The sequence below is a fragment of the Caloenas nicobarica genome, chromosome 1 (genome assembly GCF_036013445.1).
Source record: "Caloenas nicobarica isolate bCalNic1 chromosome 1, bCalNic1.hap1, whole genome shotgun sequence".
In the NCBI taxonomy this organism is placed as follows: Eukaryota; Metazoa; Chordata; class Aves; order Columbiformes; family Columbidae; genus Caloenas; species Caloenas nicobarica.
In genome coordinates this window covers 158188099-158211764 of record NC_088245.1, presented here as the reverse complement: position 1 = coordinate 158211764, position 23666 = coordinate 158188099, and the positions used below count along the sequence as shown (strand labels likewise).

General features: G+C 38.3%; 1 protein-coding gene across 4 annotated transcripts in view; it reads right to left on the bottom strand.

Annotated features, from left to right (window-relative positions):
* Window positions 1-6636: 6636 nt before the first annotated feature.
* FGF14 (fibroblast growth factor 14) overlaps window positions 6637-23666 on the bottom strand; it is a 412364-nt gene continuing 395334 nt past the window's right edge. For all 4 annotated transcript variants that reach the window (XM_065644038.1, XM_065644055.1, XM_065644063.1 and 1 more), the window contains 2 exons: window positions 10561-10759; window positions 6637-6773 (listed from right to left, as the gene is read on the bottom strand). In XM_065644038.1, coding sequence (XP_065500110.1) covers window positions 6637-6773; window positions 10561-10759 — 336 coding nt within the window. The remainder of the gene's footprint in view (window positions 6774-10560; window positions 10760-23666) is intronic.

Sequence of the window (23666 nt, the reverse complement as noted above, 5' to 3'; positions counted from 1 at the left end):
GCAGTGGTATGAACAAAAAGTTTATTTTTATTTTCCAATGGTGAAATGCTGCTCAGTGTGAAATTCACATTGAGTTATGAACAATGCACAACTATTGGGACTTCCCTAACTTATTTACATATGTCTCTTTATTTTTTTTTGTTGTTGTTAATACATGTAGATTTGGCAGCCCTTGAATTCTTTAGAGCAAAAAAATACATACATTTTAGTTTCAAAAGTGTTTACATTTTGTGAAACCATGGTTGAGTGAGAAATTGCTTAAATGGTTGAAAAAGATTTCTTTTTAATACCAAACTCTAACATCGTGGTGTAGGTGCCAAGGTCCTAATTTTTGAAGAGGTACATGACTAAGAAATAAGGGAACTATATACCAACAAAAAAGGTATTTCCATTATTACTCTAGAAATTAGTTTTATTTTAGAAAGGGAAACTTTGAAATAGGAAAATACAGTGGTACAGAAGATGTAATAAAATGCAAAAAAAAAAAAAGAATTTATTTAATCGCTTTTATTATCCCCAATTGTTATGTAGCTTCCTCTTTCTCTTACCTTTTTGTTTTTCCTTAACCTGGATTCTTTCTTCCTAAAAATGAAACTTGTGAAACCCATGTGCTCAGGGAGTGTAATCACCAAACATCCATGCATATCTTCCACAGAAGTTATGCAGATAAATAATGAGACATACATCCAAAGGCTGCTAGCTGCTCTCTTTTTAGATAAACAAAATATCAGACAGAGTTCTAAAAGGTATTGATACAGTATAAAGAATCTTCAAAGTAAAACTCATCTTCAAATTATAGTTTGTATTTTATACTTATAACCCTTAAACTCTGTAGATCTTAACAGGAACATTTTCTTAAATTTTAATATATGTGCATTTTGTCAACCCTGGTGCCTGCAGAGCACAGGCTGTTGGTTTTATTTATATTTATGAATACCGCTGATCTGAATAATCTTATGTGTTGTTCGTGGTTGGGGTTTTTTTGCATATAGATTCGTCTGCTGAATCAGAGTGTAAACAATGAAAGATACAAAGTTTTCCTTAATTTCCTTCCATTTGCATTTAGTACTATAATAAGAAAATACTAATCAAAACTCTTACCTAGGTTCAGTAGATGCTTTTGACTCTCTTCAGGGCATGATACGCAGATTTATATATAATGTAGATCAGCTGTAGTATTTCAGGTACTCATTCACAGACAAAAGAACGATTCTTTAGAGGGCTGCAATGTCATATTTGATGCATTTTACTTTGTAATTTGCTTTCATTTTAAATTTATATACTGAAAGAGTGTAAGATGATTCTTGTCTCTAGTTAGAATTAAAAAAAAAAAATCGACTGCAACATTTTGGCTACTGCATGTATCACATAGCCATAGCATTTCAAAAAGTGTTATCCAAGTTGTTTGTTTAGGTACATATGGAAAAACATTAGAATACTCTTAAGACTGCTACTGTCAGTGGTTCATTAGGATATAAAGTATTGAACAAAATGGTGCTATCGCTATAAACCTTAAAGTATTAACTAAGAGTTCTAAAAATATAACGTATACATAAATCCCTTTCCAATTTTTGTTTTCTCTTCCTTATAATGTTGCTTGAACATTCCCCTCACTTTTCATGCTGAAGTAACTGGTGATGTAACTCCCAGCAGATCTCTTTTGTGGCTCAGTTCCTCACAAAAAAAATGAGATCAGAAGGAATAAGATTATTATTCCACATATGTGAAAATAATAGCTGTATTAATAAATTGTGATTTTACACCTCATTCTCTGTGACGGGAATTCCAGATACATAAACTATAAGAGCAGGAAGAGATATAAGGGAGTGGAACATCCTGCTTGATTCTCCATACCTAGTGACTATAGAAACTTGCTTCCTGGCCTGTGGCAAAAGGCAGTTCTAGGTGGCAAAACCAAATTGGATAAATGGGGATTTTGTACTGGCTAGACTGATAAACAAAAGATACTTTAGCCTTGCTTTCTTCTTAGGAGAGAAAGAACAGAACCCAGAAGTGTGCTAAATGCTTCGACAATAGACTTGCAGGATTATGCCAATTGTATATCACCTATCTGTAATATCACCTATAAAGCAGCTGTGGATTGAGATCCTTCTACACATTATTAATTTACTTATGATCGTTTTTTTCCTGGCCATACTCTCTTTTAGAAACATGTAGAAGAAAGCTTAATCATGTAGCTGCTCTAACCTTTCTGATGCACTGCCTTTGCATCTTTACAGAATGACATCTTATTTTGTAGCTAAATGATACTGGTATGAAGAAAGCTAAGTTGAATATTACTGTGACTAGTAATAGGACAAAAATTTTATAACATCTTTAAAAATAAGTCATAGCATTTGCATTAGTCATCACAAAAAACACCCTGTTATTAGACATTTAAAATGCATTGCACGGAATATGAGTTTATCTAAAGGGGCATTTAAAAGAAAGATAACCCTCTTAGTCTAATTTTACTTGCATTCCCATTTGAATGGAGTTGGATAATTTCTTCTTCATACTAATAAACAGATGGATTGGCAAGATTTTTAATGCATGGACCAAACCGCCTGCTTTCACACCTTGTTGCTCATGGTGGTTTTAAACCAAGAGAAAGAGTTTCCCAATATATATAAGAAAAAGTCAGAGTTCTTAGTGTTGTTTCAGGTATACACCACAGTCCAAGTGAATTACTTTAATTTATATTTGGAGAGGAGGGGTTTTGTTAAGAACCAGCCTGACTCTACACAAGTTAAAGTTTATGAAAATGAAAGTATATTAAAAAATTATTGGAGAGTGGCTAAAAAACCCAGCAAATTAAGCAAAAGCTGTGTTATGTGAACTACAAAGCTCTTAAAAGCTATAGACACCTTCCTATAGGCTCTTCACATGAGCAATCTCATAAGGATTCTTGTGCATTTATAAAATTTTTGAAGTACAACAAAATGATGCTTTGTTGAAGTAGTTCATATCTACTTAAAACTGGATTTCTAAAACTGTGCAGGTGTGACTGATTTTGTTAAACAGAACTGTAGCTGAAGTACAGATTAGAAAAAGGAAAGGAAAGAGAAAATTATTATGTAAGATGGTAAGATGAGGTTGGATTGCTGTGCAAACAGTCTCTCAGAGATTAGATAAAACCTAGAAGAAGAACAAAACACAAAGCAAGCATGCAAAAAATCTGGAACGCTGCAGATTCACAGACAGCTGGACATATAAGTACAAAAAACCCAATCTGTAAATACAAATTGATTCCATCAGGTTTACTATACAGTACTTTAGTAGTAACAGACAGTTGAAAACAGCTTTCACTTAACAGCAAAGTTAGTTTTAGAGGGAAGAAAATGGTGAAGTCTCATCCTGGAGAACAGCAAGAGAGGTATTATATTAAGGAGCTAAAATTTTCTTTGGCATGGTAAAAGGGGAGAACTGAGTTTGCCAAACTATTTACATGAAGTTTCACCATCCTGTGGCCAGTGCAATGGTGTTTTGCACAGTCTACTTCTTACATAAACTTTTTTGTTGTTTTCCAGTATGCCTTCACATAAATGTTTTATTCATGTGGAATCTGTGTATACAACAAATAAGAATAAACACAAACTGTACAATGCAGACAACCTCTTTGCATATATGTATGTAAATTTAGTAACACAGTTCTTTGACAGACACAACCTACTACATGCAGTTGATCCTTGCCATCCTCTTCCCATGCAACAAGTGAGACAAGTGACAAAATTAATGGAAGGAGAAAAAAACCACAAAGACCCCTTTGCTGTATTGAAACAGATTGTAGAAAAAATATTTTTAGGACACCTAGTCATTGGATTAAACACACATATGGATTTAGCCCATAGAAACAAAAACAGAAAACAATTTTTAAAATGCTGTATTTCCCATATGTACTAACTGCTTGCAAAAATTAAATCTGGCCTTAATTATAGCCCCCCAACAGGTTCACAGATTGTAATTACTCAGGATAAAAAGTTTAATGTTGAAAACATTACTTATGTAGCATTGGGCTGTGAACCAGAACCTCCTTGCATGGCTCAGCCAGGTCTTCAGCCCCGTTTCTCCCCAGACTCTTACACTAGGAAGGAAAAAGACGGCTGGATGGGACAAGAACACATGTTCTCCCTCCTCATGAACTCTTATGAGGTTCAGGTGAGAGAGAGAATGCCGCCTTCAGTTGTATTATCTTACTCAAAATATTGTGAAGTGCTCCTCTTATAATTGTAGGAAGGCCTGGGACCTCCTCTGTGACCAGCAGATAGTACAATGTAGAGGCTGCTGCCTCTTATGGGTCCTTCAGATGCAGGGCAAGCCCCCAGTCACCATGTGAGTTGCTTTGGTTTTGTTTTGTTTTGTTTTTTTTTTCCTCAGGATTGGTGCACAAATCCCACTGGACCGGATGGGATGAGAAAAGTGCACCGAAGTTTTTATAAAGTGTTATTTTCCCTGTGCACACATATTTAGTGCCTGCGGGCAAGGGCACAGTCTAAGTCAAAGTTTCCTTGTGTTTTTATCACAGTATTAGAGCAGGTTTGTATTTTTTTTCTCTACATGGAGAGTGGGTTTCATGCTTAATGTATTCCCTCCCTAGAAAGACTCAACATCAAGTATTAGCTTCCTGTTCTCACATTACATTTACAAACAAGGAAGTCTGGCCTATGAAAAAAAAATCTAGAATTTAGCAGCTTTACAGTAGCCTCCTTAAAGAGTGTACTAAATGTTGCTTATAAAAAGAAGAACACATTTGAAAACTACCATGAAGAGTTCATTCAGACTGAATCAGGTGTTCAGCTGAGCAGACAGGGTGTTGAGATAACCAGCGGTCTCTGTTAGGGACTTCAGCACAAAGATGTGATAAAACAAACTGCCAGAAATACAATGCTAAAAAGGGAATGGATTGTTTCCTTTTTTTTCTGTCTTTCAATATCAAGGTAACAGCAAGGGGCCAAGAGAGCCTTGCCACACAGTTTTCCAAACTGGGGTACAGTTTGGTTCTTGTTGCCCTTTCTGAGAAACAAATACCTTCTTAAGCATAGAGAGTGCATCCACGATGTTAGTCTTCTGAAAGCCTGTGACTAAGTGTGCAACACTTCAGTGGCATCTCTGTGGCATTCTCTAAATCTTCCTCACCCCTCCTAACATTGGTTTAATTGTTCACAAGTGACAAACTCAAAGGGTTGGTGTTTTTCCTGGTAACATGATCCAAGGCTTCAATTTCATGATGTTTTTGATTTCTTCTAGGTTCATGTAGGAGAAAGTACAGTGTACAGAGATCAAGGCAAGGCACCTTCAATCTAGCAATTTGGTGGGCATATTATCCAAGGAAGCTGGGTGGAGGTATGTACTGGGATATCAGTGAGATACATAGGACCGGACTTCGCATGCTTAGCTAAAAATAAAAATAAAGTTTTGTAATATATCCAGTTTTAAAACTTTTTTCTTTTAAAACACCAGAAATATTAAACTATAATTTGTAACTACCCTTTGCATTGGTGCTGCAAAAAAGAACACAACAACATCCTTGCCCATGCTTTGCTAAGTAGGTGTGGGATTCAGCCAAAAATAACAATGGCATTAAGTTCGGTTCCTTAAAAACAGGAAAGGATTATATTTGAAATGGATTTAGGTAGCGCAATTCCGGTTAGTTGTTTTTTTTTTTTAATTCGTCGTGGTTGTTTTTCAAACAATGAAGATTCAGTAGATGAAAAATGAGCCTTAATTCAGGCCTACAAGGCCTATAAAATTCTTTGGACCCACTTTTCCAAAAACGAGTGGGTCTTGCTCGCTGGGCAAGGCAAATGTTACCATTACCAGTAAGCCTGTGATATGTATAAAACACACACACAAAAAGAAACTATAGGGGGATGCCAAACACTCGGTTCAGAAAACTTCCTGGTGGTTGTGTTTGACACTCTTCCCTCCACTATAATGCCAACCTCAGAAGCACAGTATCTGTTACTAAAGAGTATTCACATTTAATCAATATTGTAAGCCAGAGACAATAATCCTATTCTTTATAGATATAATTTGCAATAATAGATTTTGAAGGCTTCCTGATTCCCTGATTGCTTTCAAATCTACGCCACTGGCAACACTTAAGTTCTAGAGAAACACAATCCCTGCAAAAGGTCACAGACAGTGGAGCGAGCAGCCTTATAAAAAAGGGAAGAAGAGAAATCCATAATAGCACAGGTTTACAGCATCTAACTAGAAATTACTTGATTATTTGTGTGCTACAAAATAGAACTTAAACACATGGATTTTGCTGAAACTGGACTCAAAAAGGGATTATGGGCAATTGTCAGCAGGCAAGGTATCAAGTGTACTTGTGAAGTATGTCATTCACATGAAGTGTCACAGTCACAGAAAAGATATTAAAAAGGCATTCCAATATCTGGTAGGGCATTCCATGGTCTGAGTTTAGCTGGTTCATCCAGGTGTCTTCTCGTTGTGGGTGGAGCTACATGTTGAGATTTATCTGCTTGCAACAACTCAGTTCAGAAACAGCAACAGGCAAGTCTGTGACTGGCCACAAGCTGCTCCACAGACACTGCAGAGGGAAAGTCTGCAAGGATAAATCACTCAACTGTACTCGGGACTCAGTAAGTCATAACACCTGCGAGGATCTGGCTATGTCGTCTTACTCTTGTTAACTGGTTTGCCGCCATTCATTATTGCAGATGCACTTGTGCTTTTACTTGGAGTTACCCCAGCCTTTGGCACCGTTTCTCCAATATCATGCAAAGATGGTTCTCGATACATGGCAACTGAGGGAAAAAAAAAAAAAAAAGGAGAGACATTTTAAGAATGTATCTCATTTAAGAGCTCATCTCAAATAGGATTAGTTTTCTACAATAACTGATATTGTAATATTACCCATGTACCTCTTGCATGTGAGGGAAACTATTTACTTTGACAGACACTTGTTTTGCATGACTAATAGCTTTGCTTGACCCTCCAAATTTCTCACCTCTTCCATATCTGGCTTACAAACACAGTAGGAAACAGTATGCATGCTTATTTAATGGAAACTATAGAAGCCTTGGAAATGAAAACCTACTGTTCTGTCTTTGCGTGAGGGAGACACACAAAAATGTACATATATGTATATATACAAACATGTGTATATACATACACACCCCTTAAATAAATATTCTGCAATTTTTAGAAGTAAAATATGATGAGGTGAGACAGATGGTGTTTAACAAATGGGATTATATGATACAGTTGTCTAGACTTAAGAGTTCTTTTTCAGTCCTATGTTGCAAGACTAGACTTGGGACCAGTTCTAGAAAGTTGTTTGTACATCTGTCTTCCAGATCTGAGGAGCCTGGCCATGATCTCTTCAGGTGTGTACTGGAGAAATGTCCAGGACAGTGCTGCAGAGAGTACACAAGAGGTTTGGGTTTTTTTCTTCCTCCTTTCAAAAACATATGCAGTAGCCATTGATCTCCACTGAATGTGGAATTGCAGAAAACTCCAAATTAAACTATCAAGTGAATTCTTAGAGGAATTAAAAGTTTGCCCCTGGGTATCAGTCCCTTTCTAACCACATTAAATCCTTTGAGGAAAATACATGTGTTCAATTACCCAGCTCCAGCATTAAGCTGCCTTAATGATTAATGCTCTTGGATAATTCAATTTCATTTTCCATGTCACCGAATCAGGTAATATTTCCACTTATACTTAACTGCAGTAGCATTTATTTATATCAGAGCAACATTAAAAGAGATGTCAAAGCAGTCAAAGGAATTAATCATCACACTATGATTTCAGGACTGGCTGTGTGCCGCCATAGAGAGCACAATCCCTTCATCCCTTGGCTAATTAGAGTGGGAGGCAGAAGCATCAAAGTACTGACCTTGATCTTCAATAGTGTGAAGTTTCATAATAAATATGAAGGGCCCGATAGCATCATTAGCTAATCAAATACTTGTTCTAATATTTTCAATGACATAATCTAAATCCTTTTATGGCTTCTGAAAGTCTGAAGTTTATAGAATCATAGGATGGTTTGGGTTGGAAGAAACCTTAAAGATCATCCAGTTCCAACCCCTCTGCCATGGACAGGGACACCTTTCACTAGACCAGGTTGCTCAAAGCTCTGTTCAGTCTGGCCTTAAACAATTCCAGGGATGGACCATCCACAACTTCTCTGGGCAGCCTGTTCAGTGCCTCACCACCCTCATGGTGAAGAATTTCTTCTATTTAATCTAAATCTAACCTTTTTTCAGTTTAAATCCATTACACCTTGTCCTATCACTACATGCCCTTGTAAAAAGTCCCTCTCCAGCTTTCTTGTAGGTCTCCTTTAGGTACTGGAAGGCTGCTATAAGGTTTCCCTGGAGCCTTCTCTTCTCCAGACTGAACAACCCCAACTCTCTCAGCCTGTCCTCATAGGAGAGGTGTTCCAGCCCTCCGATCATCTTCATGGTCTTCCTCTGGACTCACCCCAACAAGTCCATGTCCTTCTTATACTGGAGCCCAAGAGCTGGATGCAGGACTCCAGGTGGGGTCTCACAAGAATGGAGTAGAGGGAGAGAATCATCTCCCTCAACCTGCTAGTCACACTTCTTTTGATGCAGGCCAGGATATGTTTGGCTTTCTGGGCTGCAAGTGCACATTACTGGGTCATGTCAAGCTTCTCATCAACCAACAGCCCCAAGTCCTTCTCGTCAGGGCTGCTCTCAATCTATTCTCCACCCAGCCTGTATTCGTGCTTGGGATTGCCCCAACGCATGTGCAGGACCTTGCACTTGGCCTTGTTGAACTTCATGAGGTTCGCATGGGCTCACCTTTCAAACATGTCAAGGTCCCTCAGGATGACATCCCTTCCCTCCAGCGTGTTGACTGCACCACACAGCTTCATGTCATCAGCAAACTTGCTGAGGGTGCACTCAGTCTGACTGTCCATGTTGCTGATAAAGACATTAAACAGCGCCGGTCCCAATACCATTCCCCAAGAAACACCACTTGTCACTGGTCTCCCCTTGGTCATTGAGCCATTGACTGCAACTCTTTGAGTGTGACCATCTAGCCAATTCCTTATCTACCCAGTGGTCCATCTGTCAGATCCATCACTCTCCAATTTAGAGACAAGGATGTCATATGGGACAGTATCAAAAGCTTTGCACTATCCCACATGACACCCTTGTATCTGAATTAATCATCTTCCCTACAGTACATAAGGCTGGTGATGATCTATGTCTTCAGAATACCCCTATTACTGTGTTTAGGACACTTTTGCTGATTAATTAAAAGAGCTTGATTAAATAACACCATGACCTATAAAAATATTAAGTCAAATAGCATGAGGTGGAACTATAAAGTAAGTAATTATACAGCAGATGACTCTGCTAAATTATATATTTGATGACTCTCATGGGCAATGTAAAGCAAGTTATTTCTAAGCCTTGTCAAAGCCATTTTGATAGAGTCTGACCATCCAAACATTAATGAAAACAGTAACTTCTTTCCTAATCCATATGAATTGTTGTTACTTTTAAAAATGCGCTGGCTTTCCCTCCCTGCATTTCTTATAATTCAATATAAAGGGATTGACATACAAAGTATCAATATTGTAGAGAGCTCATGAAAATACTGTAAGCTTTTGAAAGATGATGAAAGCACAAAGGCATCAACCTGAGTTCAAACATGAAGTTAAACCACAAGATTATTCAGATTCTTTACTTATGATGAAACTCTGAAACATTTAAAAAACTGATCCTTTAGTCAAAAATTTCAAGTTAAAATGTTAGAAGAAATGGGACTGCTAACTAAAGCATTGCTCAGATATATGTTTTCAGATGTTAAGTAATGAAATAATTTTCAGAATGACTGAGGCTATGTGTAGCAATAATATCAATGATATTTGGAATGCCATTAGGACAAGAAGCAAAAAGCAGCATAGGTTTGTAAAGGCCTGCAGAATACATAGGAGAACTCAAAAGTTCCGAGATATAAGTGAATGTATTTTTCAGAGAACGTGTGACATCATTTTAGCGTACAAGGTTAGTATGACTTTTATTCACTTCTGTCTTGGTTTAAAGGCCAACTTACACAAGTTCTGTGAATTACATCAACTGGCTAAGTAATACAGTATGATTTATTTTATAAGGAGGCCTTTGTATTTTGTATTAGAAAGCTTTTACTTTGAAATGCTGACATTTCATCCATTCCTTTTATAACTCCCAATTATCCTACAATATCCATTATTTCATTCTGCTTAATGAAAGGACTATTTTCTCACTGCAAGATTCACAACAGCTTTTGTCCCTACCGAGAGAATATTTTAAAACCAGCCCAATGCACTTCCACAAAGTGTTTATTTTCTTGCAAAATGACCTCTTAATTCCTGGAAAAAATGTTTTTACGTATGCCCTTTCTAGCATCACTATGCCAAAGCACAGAACTGCTCCATGAATCCTGGGGACTGTCATTTGGAATGGCCCCTGTGGGGGGGGGTGCACATTCGCAAAGGGTATTTTAGAAACCATTCCCTCTTCTTCTTGTGAGATTTATAGGAGGATCTGCCAGTGATGGACTGAACCTCACCTTCTAATGGCTTGGGTAGAAAATGAGCTGCTGGTTTTGTTTTCTTCACTCTGTTTCCTTTCATGACCTGCCCTTCTTTGTTCAGCCCCAAGAACCAGGCTCTCCCGGACTCCTGTTGTCTGTAGAGCATGGATGAGTAGATTACATAATAATTTTCAAAAACGGACTCCTTGAATTTGCACTCTGGTGTAAAAAGTTCCTGTGGAAGGAAAAGTAAATGTTAAATAGTATCTCTAAAGTACGTCTTCCGTTTCGCTAACTTACAAATACCTCTTGACAAGTGTAATATAGGGCTTATAATAAGGTTCTGCTTTGAAATCAGGAGATCTGTCTTCCTCTAAAAGACCTCCAGGTGAAGTTATTTCACCTCTTATGGATGTCTCTGTTTTCCCATCTGTGCAACAGGGATTGTATATTTTCAAAGTAGAGAGGAAGTGACATAGGCATAAAAACATTATTTAAAATACAGGCATAATTATTCTTGTGCTTATTTTTCTAATAGGATACCCTTGTGAAGATTAAGAAAGCCTGCTAAAATAGCATTAATGAGAAAAGAAGTTTTCCATTTTTAACATATTAAATGCAACAAACTCCCCCTATGGTTTGTAGCAACTAATATTTGATGTTTAAAAAATACTGCTACTAACATCAAAATATATATCATTTCCTATAATACACATGGCCTAAAACACCACAGGAAGACACTATTTTAATGTACAAATTTCTGTATCAAGAAAAAGAATTTCTATGGATATTCTCAGCATTCATCCCAAAACTGGAATGCTTTCAGAAGTCACATTCAGTAACAGAGAAGTTGTTCCAAACTTCTGCAGCCAAGTAGCCAAATTATTTTTTTGTAGAAAATAGCACAAGTAACAGTAACAAAATAAATGTTATGAACATATATTGAGACAGATTTTACCAAAATCCTTTGAAAAAAACCCAGCAAGTTAACAAGCAAATAAAATCACATTTAAAATATCACAAGAAAATGAGATTGTGTGTGAATGAGATTTTTCAGTCCTTGGACCTGTCTGCTGAAACCTGTGGAAGACAGTCCCATCATGAAAGGAGGAGGTAGATGTGGGAAAACAGGAGGTGGCTTGATAAGCTTTCAGAGCACAAAGCTCTCAGCCTTGAATCCTCTTTTTCTATATTTATAGCTCTTTCAGTTATCTTGCACAAGAAGTAATAATCTGGAAATTTCGTTTCTCCATTCACAGTATTTTTTTCTTCTTCTTTTTTTTTTTTTTTTTCCCCATTTCTTTTTGCTCCTGGCCCCATGTAGTCCTGAGTCAACACTCAGCAGGTCATGTATTTTCCGGATCTCTACGCCATCCCCAGCTGCCTATATATTGCAAAAAATTCACAGCTATTTCCATTACAGATTTCTTTTCTGGAAATCAAAGCACTTAAAGAGACAGTTCCCCATACCACAAAGCGCAGATGAAGTCCTTGTCTGAATCTGCACTTAATGTCACGCAGTGCACAACCTAGTTCTCCTGAGGTTATAGAATGCAGAGTATTTGTATTGCCATGGCTTAAGTTACCACCTGTCAGCAAAGCTGTCTTGATGAGTACTATTAACTTTCTAAATTATGGAACAGCGTTTAAGCTCAAATAAAAAGAGATAGTGTATTTTATCCAGCCACAGACTAAAAGCTGTTACTGCAGCAGCTGGGAAACAACTAGTGAACCTGCCCTAAAACAGGTTGCCTTGTGCGAGCAAGTACACTTACTGCCTATAGATCACACTTATTTACAGGATGCAAAAAATATTCCCTGATGTGTGTGATGGCCATCTGTATTCACTACCATTTCTTCACCACCTATGTGCACAGCTGTATTTATTATATACACATGCAGAAATGCAAACAGAGTCTGTACTGGAGGCACCAAAAGCTAACGATGGGAAGCACCTTAACTGCACCTTCTCCTTTGCCATGGGGCTTTTTCTCTCTCTGCTCCAAGGCTTTAAGACATCTGTTGTTTGTGTTACTCTCCTTTCTCCTCCACTGATTTCAAATCACAGAAGGGCTCAAGAAGACTCCAAGTGACACCAGAAGGCGGGTGGCACGCTGGAGGGAATGCCTTCTAAAGCTTTGCACAAGCATTTGCATGCGAGTCATGTTCCTCGGCTGTTGGAGCAGCAGATGCTCATCAGGAAGTGCCTGCACAGCTCTTCTCATTACCTGCTTCACCGCAAATCCTACCCCCTGTGTTCCCCACTGAGTTGTACTTCCTTGTAAAGCTCAATTACCATAAACACTACTTCTTAGCCAAGACTCACGTTTTGCTATAAACAAAAGCAGTTTGTCATTCCATGCTCCTCCGTACTAGAGAGGATTGGCTCCCTGTAAATGCTATTTGTGTGTTTTCACAAACAATATCCATTAGGACACTGAAACAAGACTCCTTTAAATGATATCCCCCCTCTGAATCAGACCTGGCTCTTTCCTCCCTCATTTCTTTGGTACATAAAGTAGTGTTTCTGTCAGTGCAGAGCATATGAAGCTGTAGCTATTTACCAAGTAAAAAAAAATGGATGATGTCAACATAATTACTTGGCTACTCCTGGATGCGGACTGATAGAGTGGACAAACTGGTGTCATTACTACTTCTTAGTTATGACATGCACAGTAATAGTCTGCTAATTTTTGGGGGGGGCATATGAGGAAGAGCAAAACCTGAATACTGTATTCTGCCCAAAAGTACTGCAGCTATCCCACTCCAGATGTCTGTGCAGCGTAACAGCTTTGGATAGCTTTGCGTTCACCCAGTATACTAGGATGCAATTCTGCCTCAGATTAACTCTCAGTCAAAAGTCACATATGTTACAGTAAAGCAGGGTAATAGCTCCCCTGATGTGGAGAGTATTCATGAATGAAAATTAGGCACCTGACGATGACTATGCTGAACTGCAATCACCAGTTTCTCTGAGGAAAGAATCACTCAGAAAGAGACTTCTGAAATGGGCACCTTTCCTGGGGCTCAGGTGGAAAGTGAATATTTCTAAGTTATGAGTGACATCTAAAGCCTTGCTTCAGACACCATCTCAGCTGGCTGAAAAGCTGTAAGCATCTATATTTTCTCCAGTAAAGCAGCTGTGACACCTAAAATGCTGTTTCTGCGTGTACCCTGGCCAAATCTAGATCTGTATACCTAAGGCTCAACCCAGTAAGAACTCTCAGAAAATGACTAAGGTGCTAACAGGACCAACTTTAAAAAACCAACCAACCAAACAAAAAAACAAAAAACCCAAACAAACAAAAAAACCCCCCCAAACAGTAAAACATCCCCAGCCAACCTTATTCAAACCCCTTGCAGGAGGTAAAGGCAGTAAAATGGCATTTTAGAAGAGAAACTCAGTGGCGAGGGGACTCCCCTAGGCTACCTGCCCGTCTGTGTCCGACCTGAAGGAACACGAATCTGCATCTGGCTGACATGAATCATTTAGATCTTCCCTGCAAGAATGACTTTTTGGGGTATGATTCCAGTACAATTTTTACATTTTGTATTAGGAAGTGAATGAATAAATTGCAAAAGCTGACATGACTTGCAGACAAGAACTTGTGCTCAGGACTTCTCTTCCAAGGTCAGTGCCCAAATTTAACCTGTAGTCTTATATAAAAGGTGGCTTTCTCCTGTCAAAGCAAGATTTGAAAAATAAAGGATGTGCTAGCTGCCAATTTCCAAAACCCCAGGAGTGGATTTTGGCTGTAAACTGCAATCTGATACAGCTTCTTGGGTCCTAGAGAAGTGATGGGTATATTAAATTGCGCCTTGCTGAGAAGAATTTTCATTTGGATATTTTTGCCAGCTTCCCATCAAGCTTTTGCTTGGTGTGAGTCCTGTTTGGAGATGTTTTAATTCTCCTGGTTGCTCTAGCATTAATAAGTATCACAACACACAGGTTGTGGTTCAGCCTCTTGGAATCAAGAAGTTCTGTCAATGAGGAGTTCTTAGTTTTGGGGTCCTCACCAGGGTTGCCAAAACTCTACATTGTAGTATTATTATAGTGGAGCCTTAGCTCATCGAGTCATGTGGTGATGTCAGAATCTACAAAGCACACACAAAATAAAGAAAAAAGAGCCATTATCCACTCTCAGACTTCAGAGTGCCTGAATCAAGGAGCTCAGGTTACCTGTGTTGTCAACATGGAGATATAAGGATTGCTGGAAAGCAATTCGGATCACAACTGAGACGAATTCCCTACCAAGTAACACCTTTCTGTCAATCAGAGACTGAAATTTGACATGATGAAGCTAAGCCTCCATGGTCCTCTGTTTCTCTGAAAATAAGACAGGGTCTTATACTAATTTTTGCTCCAAAGATGCTTCCTTTTATACATGTATAGCTGCCTGGACACTATTTCAATTGACTTTTTTATGAACTGTAACTAGGGCTCATTTTTGTAGTATGGCTTCTATTTTGAGCATCCTCAAAAATCCTGAAAAATCATGCTAGGGCTTATTTTTGGGGTAGGTCTTATTTTTGGGGAAACAGGGTAATCAGTAATATGGCACAGTAGCAAACAGTTGTAGTTCAAAACCAAAGTACAGCAAACTTCACTGTCCCACAAGCACTGAGGAAATCAAAATCTTTTAATATCACTGTAACTTCCAATGGCTGGGTTTTCACAATTTAGCTTGCTTTAATGAAGTTGCACATATCCATTCGTAGCCATGGTCTTTCGCTTAAAATAATCCCCACAAAGCATGGACTTTTTCTGTTAGAGCACTCAGAAAGAAGAAAGAATTATGCAGCTATGGACAAGACACCAACGCTGTGAACCACAGAGTTACAGGCTGTTTCAAAAAGATGGATGCACTCTGAAATCACTATATCTCTGCAACCATGAACTATCAACTATCGGTCTTGATGTTGCCCATACAGCAGGTGAAGGGAACCTGGTTACTAAAACTTGATAACTCATTAAACCATCTGCAAATTTTTGTGTAATGGAACATATTGGGTCCATCTTTTTGAAACACCGTGCACAAAGTAAAGCCTAGCATGACAACACATGTAGCTTCTAGACATTGCTTAAAGACTACATGAACATCTGCAATTTTACACTATACCTCTGTCCAGTATGTCAAGCAATAACAAACTGTCAGGGTTGAACAAGAATTAACCTTCCACTGCACACCAGGAGGGACAGCGTAGGTCCACAGCTCTACCACCATCCTCAAAACAAGCAGTGCCAAGGACAAGGGCTCCTAAAAAATTTGCCTACCTGCTCCTGACCCTTCAAGCCTCCGTAAATTTTCTTTTTATTCTGAAATATAGGAAAGAAGGGTATTGTTCTAGTTACGGCTCACAGAAGTTATACAGCTTGCAGTCAGCCTCTTGAATTGTAGCCAGCAGCATCTAAGGAGTCAGCGAATTCCCCTGGACATGGGCACAAGGGGACTCGTTCATCACACCGGGCAGGAAAAGTGCAGCTGCAGGCTCAACTAGCTGCAGCTTCTCCTTCGTGCAAGGCAGAAAACACAACCGCAGGACAAACTCAAAGAGATTGCCAGGCAAGGAATGGCCAGTCTAATCTAGCACAGTAAAAAAAAAAAACCTTATTACTGATCCTTTTCAGAACTCAAGATCAGTTGAAAACCTGGAATTATGTGTTTAATTCTATTTAGTATTTGCACTTACAAGCCCAGGTCATGGAACAAAACCTCAGCGCTTTGAAAGTACAGGCCAAGTGGAGTCTGTCTGATGTGAATACCTGTCAATCCAAATAGCGATTGATATAGGGTATAAAAAAACTCCAAAACATCCAAGCTATGCTAGTAGCTGGTTATCCAGCATTTTTTTGGTAGGAATGATGACAAAGGAGTTTTAAAGAGAAAGGACAGTGCTAGCTCTGTGGAGGCTCATGGGAAACTTATATAGAGTGAGAAAAGCAGCAGAGTCAGCACAAAGGTATTTTGGGGGTCAGAGGCTAGCAACACAGGCATCAAAAGAAGGAAGCGTCATTTTAATAGTGGATAGAAAGGTTGAGAATGACTCATGAAGAAAGGCCTTAAAATTGACGAGAAGCACTCTGTGCTTCATGAGGAGAGAAATACAGTTAAAATAATGAAGCTGAGAAAAACTTTTTGGCAGACTTGCAAATGGAGATCGTGGGGGGGGCACCGTATTTCCCGGTGCAGGAAGGGAGGATGCCGGAGTACTCGAGGTGTGAGATGATGAGGCCCCAGAAAGCAGCTGCAGTGCTCTAGAAGGGCAAAAGGCCACACCGTAGACATGTTTATGCAGCAAGACATGTAAGAGCTGGCAGCTTCACCTGTACATGAGAACTGGAAAATACCTAAGTTGATATTCCTCTGACTTGCTGCACATTGAATTGGGTGAGTTAGACTCCCTTCTTACAGTATACCTGTAAGGTATATTTAACAAATGCTGGTGTAAAAGGAAACAAGAGTTACTGAAGATTTCTCATCCCTAGCACTCTTTTTTTCTCAACTCTTAAGCTGGCCAAAAGGCTACAGTTCACAATGATCTCCTTCAAGAATTCCTCTTCAAATGGCAGAAAACCCAGCAACACATCCTTAGGTACTTTATGGATTAAAACATAAATCGATACTATATATTGCTTGTAAGTTCAGAAAACCTTTAGCTGACCTGGGCCTAAAAGCCCCCTAATACAAAGACAGTTTTTAAACATAAAAACAAGAACAAGCAAAGTTGGCAGGATTTTCTGCGTGCAAATTGGCCAAGTAAGATACCAAGGAAAAGGAAGCTTTAGCTGCCATACTGCAAATCTTGCAATGACTTTACTAACAAAGCTTCAAAATAAAAAGCAGGAATAGCTGGACCTGCTAATATGAAAGCAGCAAATGCTCAGAAGTCCCTTCACACACTTTCCACAGTCTCCAGACAGAAAATGTCCTTAATAGATTACAACAGTCAGGAAATACCATTATTTATGTTCTCTGGAAGATTTCTGAACACATGGACTTAAAAAAAAAAAAAAAAAAAAAAAAAAAAGTAGAACTTGGGATCGTGCAGGTAAAAAACAGAGATGATTCTTGCCAGATAAAGAATCACTGAGAGTACAGTAAGGATGTCAACACGTAAAAGCAAAACTTTTAGCTATAATTGCTGTCTAATTTTTTAGTTTTTAAAAGACTCAAAGATGTGAATATCACTGCTTGTAAAGGAACAACACACAAGTTTTGACTAAATTTAGGCAAAAGTAAATCTAAATCAATGCTTTTGCAAATATTAGCACTTACTCAACTGGGATTTTAATTAGCAGGGACACGACAGGAAACATTAATAATGTAGCAATTCTTTTATTCATGTACATTCATGAGCACCTAAACAGGTCAAAAAAATCAAGACAATTAAACTAAACAGTATTCCCTGAAAATAAAACAAACAGTTTCAGAACAAATATGAGGCCTTGGTACTTATTTTAAAAACAAAAGTCACACAGGACACAAGAAGATAAACTAACAAAAAATAGCTTGAACAGATTTCTGTGTGTTTAAGATGGTATTGATCGCAGCCTGAATTTGGCTTCATTTTCTGCCCAGATTGAAACAGAAAATAAACCAGTTTGGATTACAAAAACTTCCTTGTTTCATAACAGAAAGGTTGCTTTGCTTACAGCTAGCAGCTATGGTCATGTTAGACTATAATTGATTAAAGGCAACAATATTTTGTACGGAAGGCAGAACAAATGTTCACCACTTCCACAAACTTACCATTTGCAAGACTAAACAATGATGTCAGATAAAATCATAATTTCAGTAATAACTCCAAGAATGAGCCCAAATTGCTACTTATATACACTAGCCAGGAGAAGTCTTAGATATCTCTCTCCTCATACACATAGAAGTTTATATTATATCACAAGCAGTGCTCAGGTATTTATGTTCTTTTGATGGATACCTACAATTCAGAGTCATCAACTCAGTGGGACATGGCTGAAATAGAACAAAATTTCCTTCATATAAGCACTTCTGATATATGTTGTTTAAGGTTGTACAGTTTCATTCCAAAAGTGTACTCATGTTTTTGAAATGAAGCCCATCATGCAGATCCGAATCATGACTCTCACGTTAGGAGTGAGTGAGTTAAGGTTGTTTAAATTCAAAAAAGTGTGCAAGGCTTGAGGGAGCAGTCTGGAAAAGGTTACTAATTTTTTAAACTGTCTTCCTGGCATTTATGTGCCAAAACTATAATACTTCAACAAAAGTTCAAGAGAAGACCTGCTAAAAAATGTTGCCTCACCCAAATAAAAGAAGGAAAATCAATTTTGGAAACATTAGCAATAAGCCAAATTGGTAACTATGGGTTTAGATTGGGCTGTAGCCCATGGACAGCCATCATATGTTACAGCATGTGGTCAAGTATAATATCCTCCTTTATCCCCAGACATATAAAGGAAGGTGAGGTTATTTTTCTGCTTCAGTCCAGCTCTGAACTTTCACAGAAATGTGTATTTTTTGGGTTGAGTACATCCTTGGCTTTAAAGGAAATGCAGCCAATATCCTCGCACCAGTGAAATGAGATATTTTTCCTCCAAGAACACAGTCTCCTCCCCACCTAATCCTCAGCACCCAGCTTTCCTTAAGATCTAAATTTGCAGTAAAAATCTGCTTTCAGGTTTCAACTTAAACACCAACTATAAGTCCATGTAGTATCAACACAGAAAGACATCTTTTATCTCCTGTACATCATCTGGGAATAAAGAAACCGGTATCAGTAAGAAAGGCATACGTCCCAAGGCGTGACTAAGAGAAATCACATGCATTGTAGGGAATATTTTCTTCTGCTACTGTTACGGGACGTTTTGGAGAAGAATGTGAGTAAACCTGCCTGTCTTTCCTGGTTGTTTCTACTCACAACAGCCATAATTCATCAGCTTGTAGACAGCACCAGGTTCTCAGCTAGAAAAAGTCAGTGCCAAGGGAAAAATGGGATAGCACTAAATTAAGTGACTGAAAGGAAGGATTTAACAACAGAACTGTAGAAAAACCCACGATGGTCTGGGGAAGAAATTCTCATCCCATTGCCCATCAATCCACTGTTCTGTCCCTGGATGAATAATGCAGGAGAAATACAGAGTACTCTCAGATACAGACCAAACCTTTCCAAATGACAGTGGAATTTTTTGACAAAATTTTATCCCGACACTTTCGGTCATTACTATAGATAACCTTCTGTAATCTAAATGCCTCTAATAATATAGACCATAATGAAAAGAAACAAATAGTTATTAAAATGACCAAGTAACCCCCAAAAACCCATGGACGCTGACTTTTTCGTACCATACGCCACTCACAAATGTTCTGCTCCTCTGCAATACACTGAAATGCTGGATGAAGAAAACTGATTCTGTTTTTTGCCACTGCGTTACTGGTATATTACCATTAATTAGCTACTATTCTGCAGTGTCAGATGGGATGGTATGTTTTCATAAATCGTTACATGGTATTTGTAGACCTCCTTGAATATGATAGTATGACATATCCATAACTACTTACAAATGCAAAAGTAAACATAAATAGATGCAAATTCAGAGGTGTTTTGTAAGGTATACTTTAGACTCTTTCAGTTCTACATGTTCCTTCCAGAAGATGTGTGAATTTCTGAAAGTTTTAAATGGGTGTCATTTACAAGCTGAGAAGATAGAAAAAGTTGCAAGAACACTCAATTTTTAAGAAGTGGCCTACTTTAGTGTACTCCTTTTTATTTCTCTTTTTCTTTACAGTTGTGAGCTTGTTTTTCTCCGTGCATCCCTCTTTCATGACTTCTCAGTGCATGAATTATACTGCCTAGACAATCAGCTATTATACAAGACAGGGGCTGGAATGAATAAAAGTCAATTAGGGTAGGTCAAATATATGCACTTCTTGCTATTGTCTCTTTGTCATCCTTTTGCTGTTTTATGCTGGGTGTTCAGAAGAAGAACATGAGATGCAAGCCCAAAGGAACCTCAGTCTGAGGAGACTAGTGCAAGGCAGAACCATTCTGTGATGAATGTTATCAGTTCTCTGAGAAAATGCATTAGCTAAGTCTTCTCTTAGTTTAATGACAGAAATAAGCTGCAGTGGACCACTGAAGGCTGGGAAGCAAAGGGAACAGAGGCCACTCAGATGTTTGTTACTTAACTCTTGTTATACAGCAAATACATATTTTAGGAAAAAAAAAATCAATTCTTGGCTGTTTTTACTGTGCATCTTCTTGTACAGCTTTGTCCTTCAGCTGTGGAAGCACAGCCACAAGTATGCAACAGTTTTTCCCTATTTCCTTCCAAAGCAGCTTTCACACATGAAGACAAAGGGCCCTAAATCCATTCTCTGTTCTCCTTCCTTCTCTCCTTTTCCAATGAGAAGGTAGAAAATTATGGAAGTAAAATCTGAAAGATGGCCAAAACTTGACAGGCTGACAGGCTCTTAAATATTTTGTACTGTTTTCTATTATGCATTTTCATTGGGTGCCAGAGCACTGGAACAGGCTGCCCAGAGAGGCTGTGGAGTCTCCTTCTCTGGAGACGTTCAAAACCTACCTGGACACCTTCCTGTGTGATCTGCTCTGGGTGAACCTGCTATAGCACATGGGTTGGATTAGATGATCTCCCCAACCATTCTGTGGTTCTTTCATAGAGATGGATGTCTACAGCACTTTTCCACTTAAACATAAAAAGTCAAGGCACATATGATGGGACACCCAACAGAGTCCTGCCCACCACATAGCGTCTGTCCAGAAAAGGTAACACAAAAGAAAAGTTGCTGTGCTGAAATTATTTCACTCATTAATTAAAAAAAATACTAAATTTCTTGCTAATATTTTGATATGCAAGTGCAGAAAATATTTATACATATATATCTCATGCAAGTAGTAATTTTCACTTGCAAGTCCCTTTTCACTTAATATATTTCAGTTAATCCAGTGATCTAAAAATATTTTTCTTTTATTATGTAATACTCACAGTATCTATAGAACTGTTACTTCAAATATCCATTATCAGAAGAACCTTAAAATGGGACGATTCACAGCCAAACATTCAAAAGCTGAATAGTGAATCGATATCAAAGACAAAAGATAATCCATTCTGTCTCCTTTATTAACTGAACAATTAATGGGAAATAAAGTGTCAGCCGCTAAAAGGTATTTTTGGAATGGCATCACACTGTTAACCAGTCGGAAGGGGTGAAAGAAAACAAGTCAGACACTTCTGCATATATCATTATATGTTAAAAAGGCAGAAACTTAATGTATCTCATTAAATAGGAGATAATTACATGCAATTCCTAACACACACTCAGCAGCGATGCTTGTTTTTGTTACAGATGGGTAACAGCAAGATGATTATAGATACAACCTGATGCTCAGATAAAATTCCTCTTTTAGCAACCCTCTCATAAAGGTTGATTATGAATAATGTGAATATATAGATATCTGGCAAAACCCATAAAGGTATTAAAATCAGAGTGGTAGAAAAGGATAAGGGTTTTTTATTTGCCTCAGTGTTACAATATGCATTGCAGAACTGAAAAAAAAAAGAAAACAAACAAAAAACCCCAAAAAACCCAAACCACGTTTGGAGATATTCATAACAACAATAAACTAAGCAAGATTTTTATCCATAGCTGCCCATAACTGAGAGATAATCAATGCCACTACTTGCTCAAGGTGTTAAAAATCTGACAGTTTCCCATAAAATCAGTTAGCCTCTTATTCTCAAGACTCTACCTAACTTGTCTGTTATAACATATTCCTATAGCTGTCCTGTGGAAACTAAAATATTAATGTTGCACAGATAACAATATATTACTCCTAGAGCAACTTCAATCTATTCCTGAACAGTCCTGATGAATAATGAGATGTACAAATATCCAACTTTTAACCCTTCTCATCTGCACCTGAGGAGTGCAGACGGCAAAAGAAAAAAAAAAAATTCTTTGACATCATCCACAGTACTCTAATGGAAGGACTAACTCCTCTGTATCCCACTGCTTTCCAGCAGAATTAATTATACCATACCAAATACACAACAGTTTTTGTAAAGAGGCTCAGCTATGGTGAATATGTTTCCAAGAAAGCGATGAGGTTTTACTCAAGATTATGTTTGCTTTTACGGCTGCTTAGAATTTACATCACCTACGTTCCTGAGAAATGCAGGATGTTCCTCTTTGCCGACATTGTATTAAAAATGCATTATCTATTGACTTGAGTGGCTAATTGCAAATATAAACTGAACTAGAAACCATATATTACTATCAAACTGTATATAAAAACAATTGGAGGCCTAGGATCAGGGTCAAAACTGCAGCCTACTCAAATGAGTAAGTCGATCTGTAACCCACCTTCAACTGGCAATTGAAACACAATCTATGCAGGTATTAAGGTGTTCCCTACTACATCACCTATAAGAAGCAGAAACAAACTGCTGAACACAAAGAAAAGACTGTTTTAAGGTCTTACAGACAACTTATTGCTTTATGAAGTAAAAAGCATGGAGATAAATGTATCAGGTATTTTGACTTCCAAGTCCATTGGTAACACAACTCTTCATCGGTTCGCTGAAGCTGAGGACAGTTTTTCAGATCTTTCTTTCACAAGGAAGGTGTGCATCAAGCCATCCCTACACAGACATGCTGAACTGCAAGGGATCACCCGGAAAGGCTGGAAACAGGCTGAACTTCAGCCAGTGGTCTGGATACCCCCAGCTGATGCCTGGTAATGCCTCTGAAGTCGCCTTGATCTCCGTTGTCTTTTCAGGAAGCAATTGCTTTATCTGCGGATAATATGCAATAACTTATCACATAGTCCCTGGCTCTGTAGACCCCACTGGTCCTTGATACCTCACATAACTTTCCCCTTACACCTTTTTTTAATTGCTTGTAGTTTACCTGAAGAGCTCTGGGGTTGCTGCCTACATTAAAACTCCTGTGTTCTCCTTAGCCGTGGTGCTGAGCCTATGCTTAAGACTGTGCCTATGGTGAGGTGTTATTCCTTGTGGCCAGAATGTCCTCCTCACCCTTTATGCCCACCTGGTGGCTCCAGCTCCAGCCAGGGGCTTTTTCCCCATCAGAGAAATTCAGAAAAGACAATGCGCGCACTCCCACTCACACCCTCTCATCCTA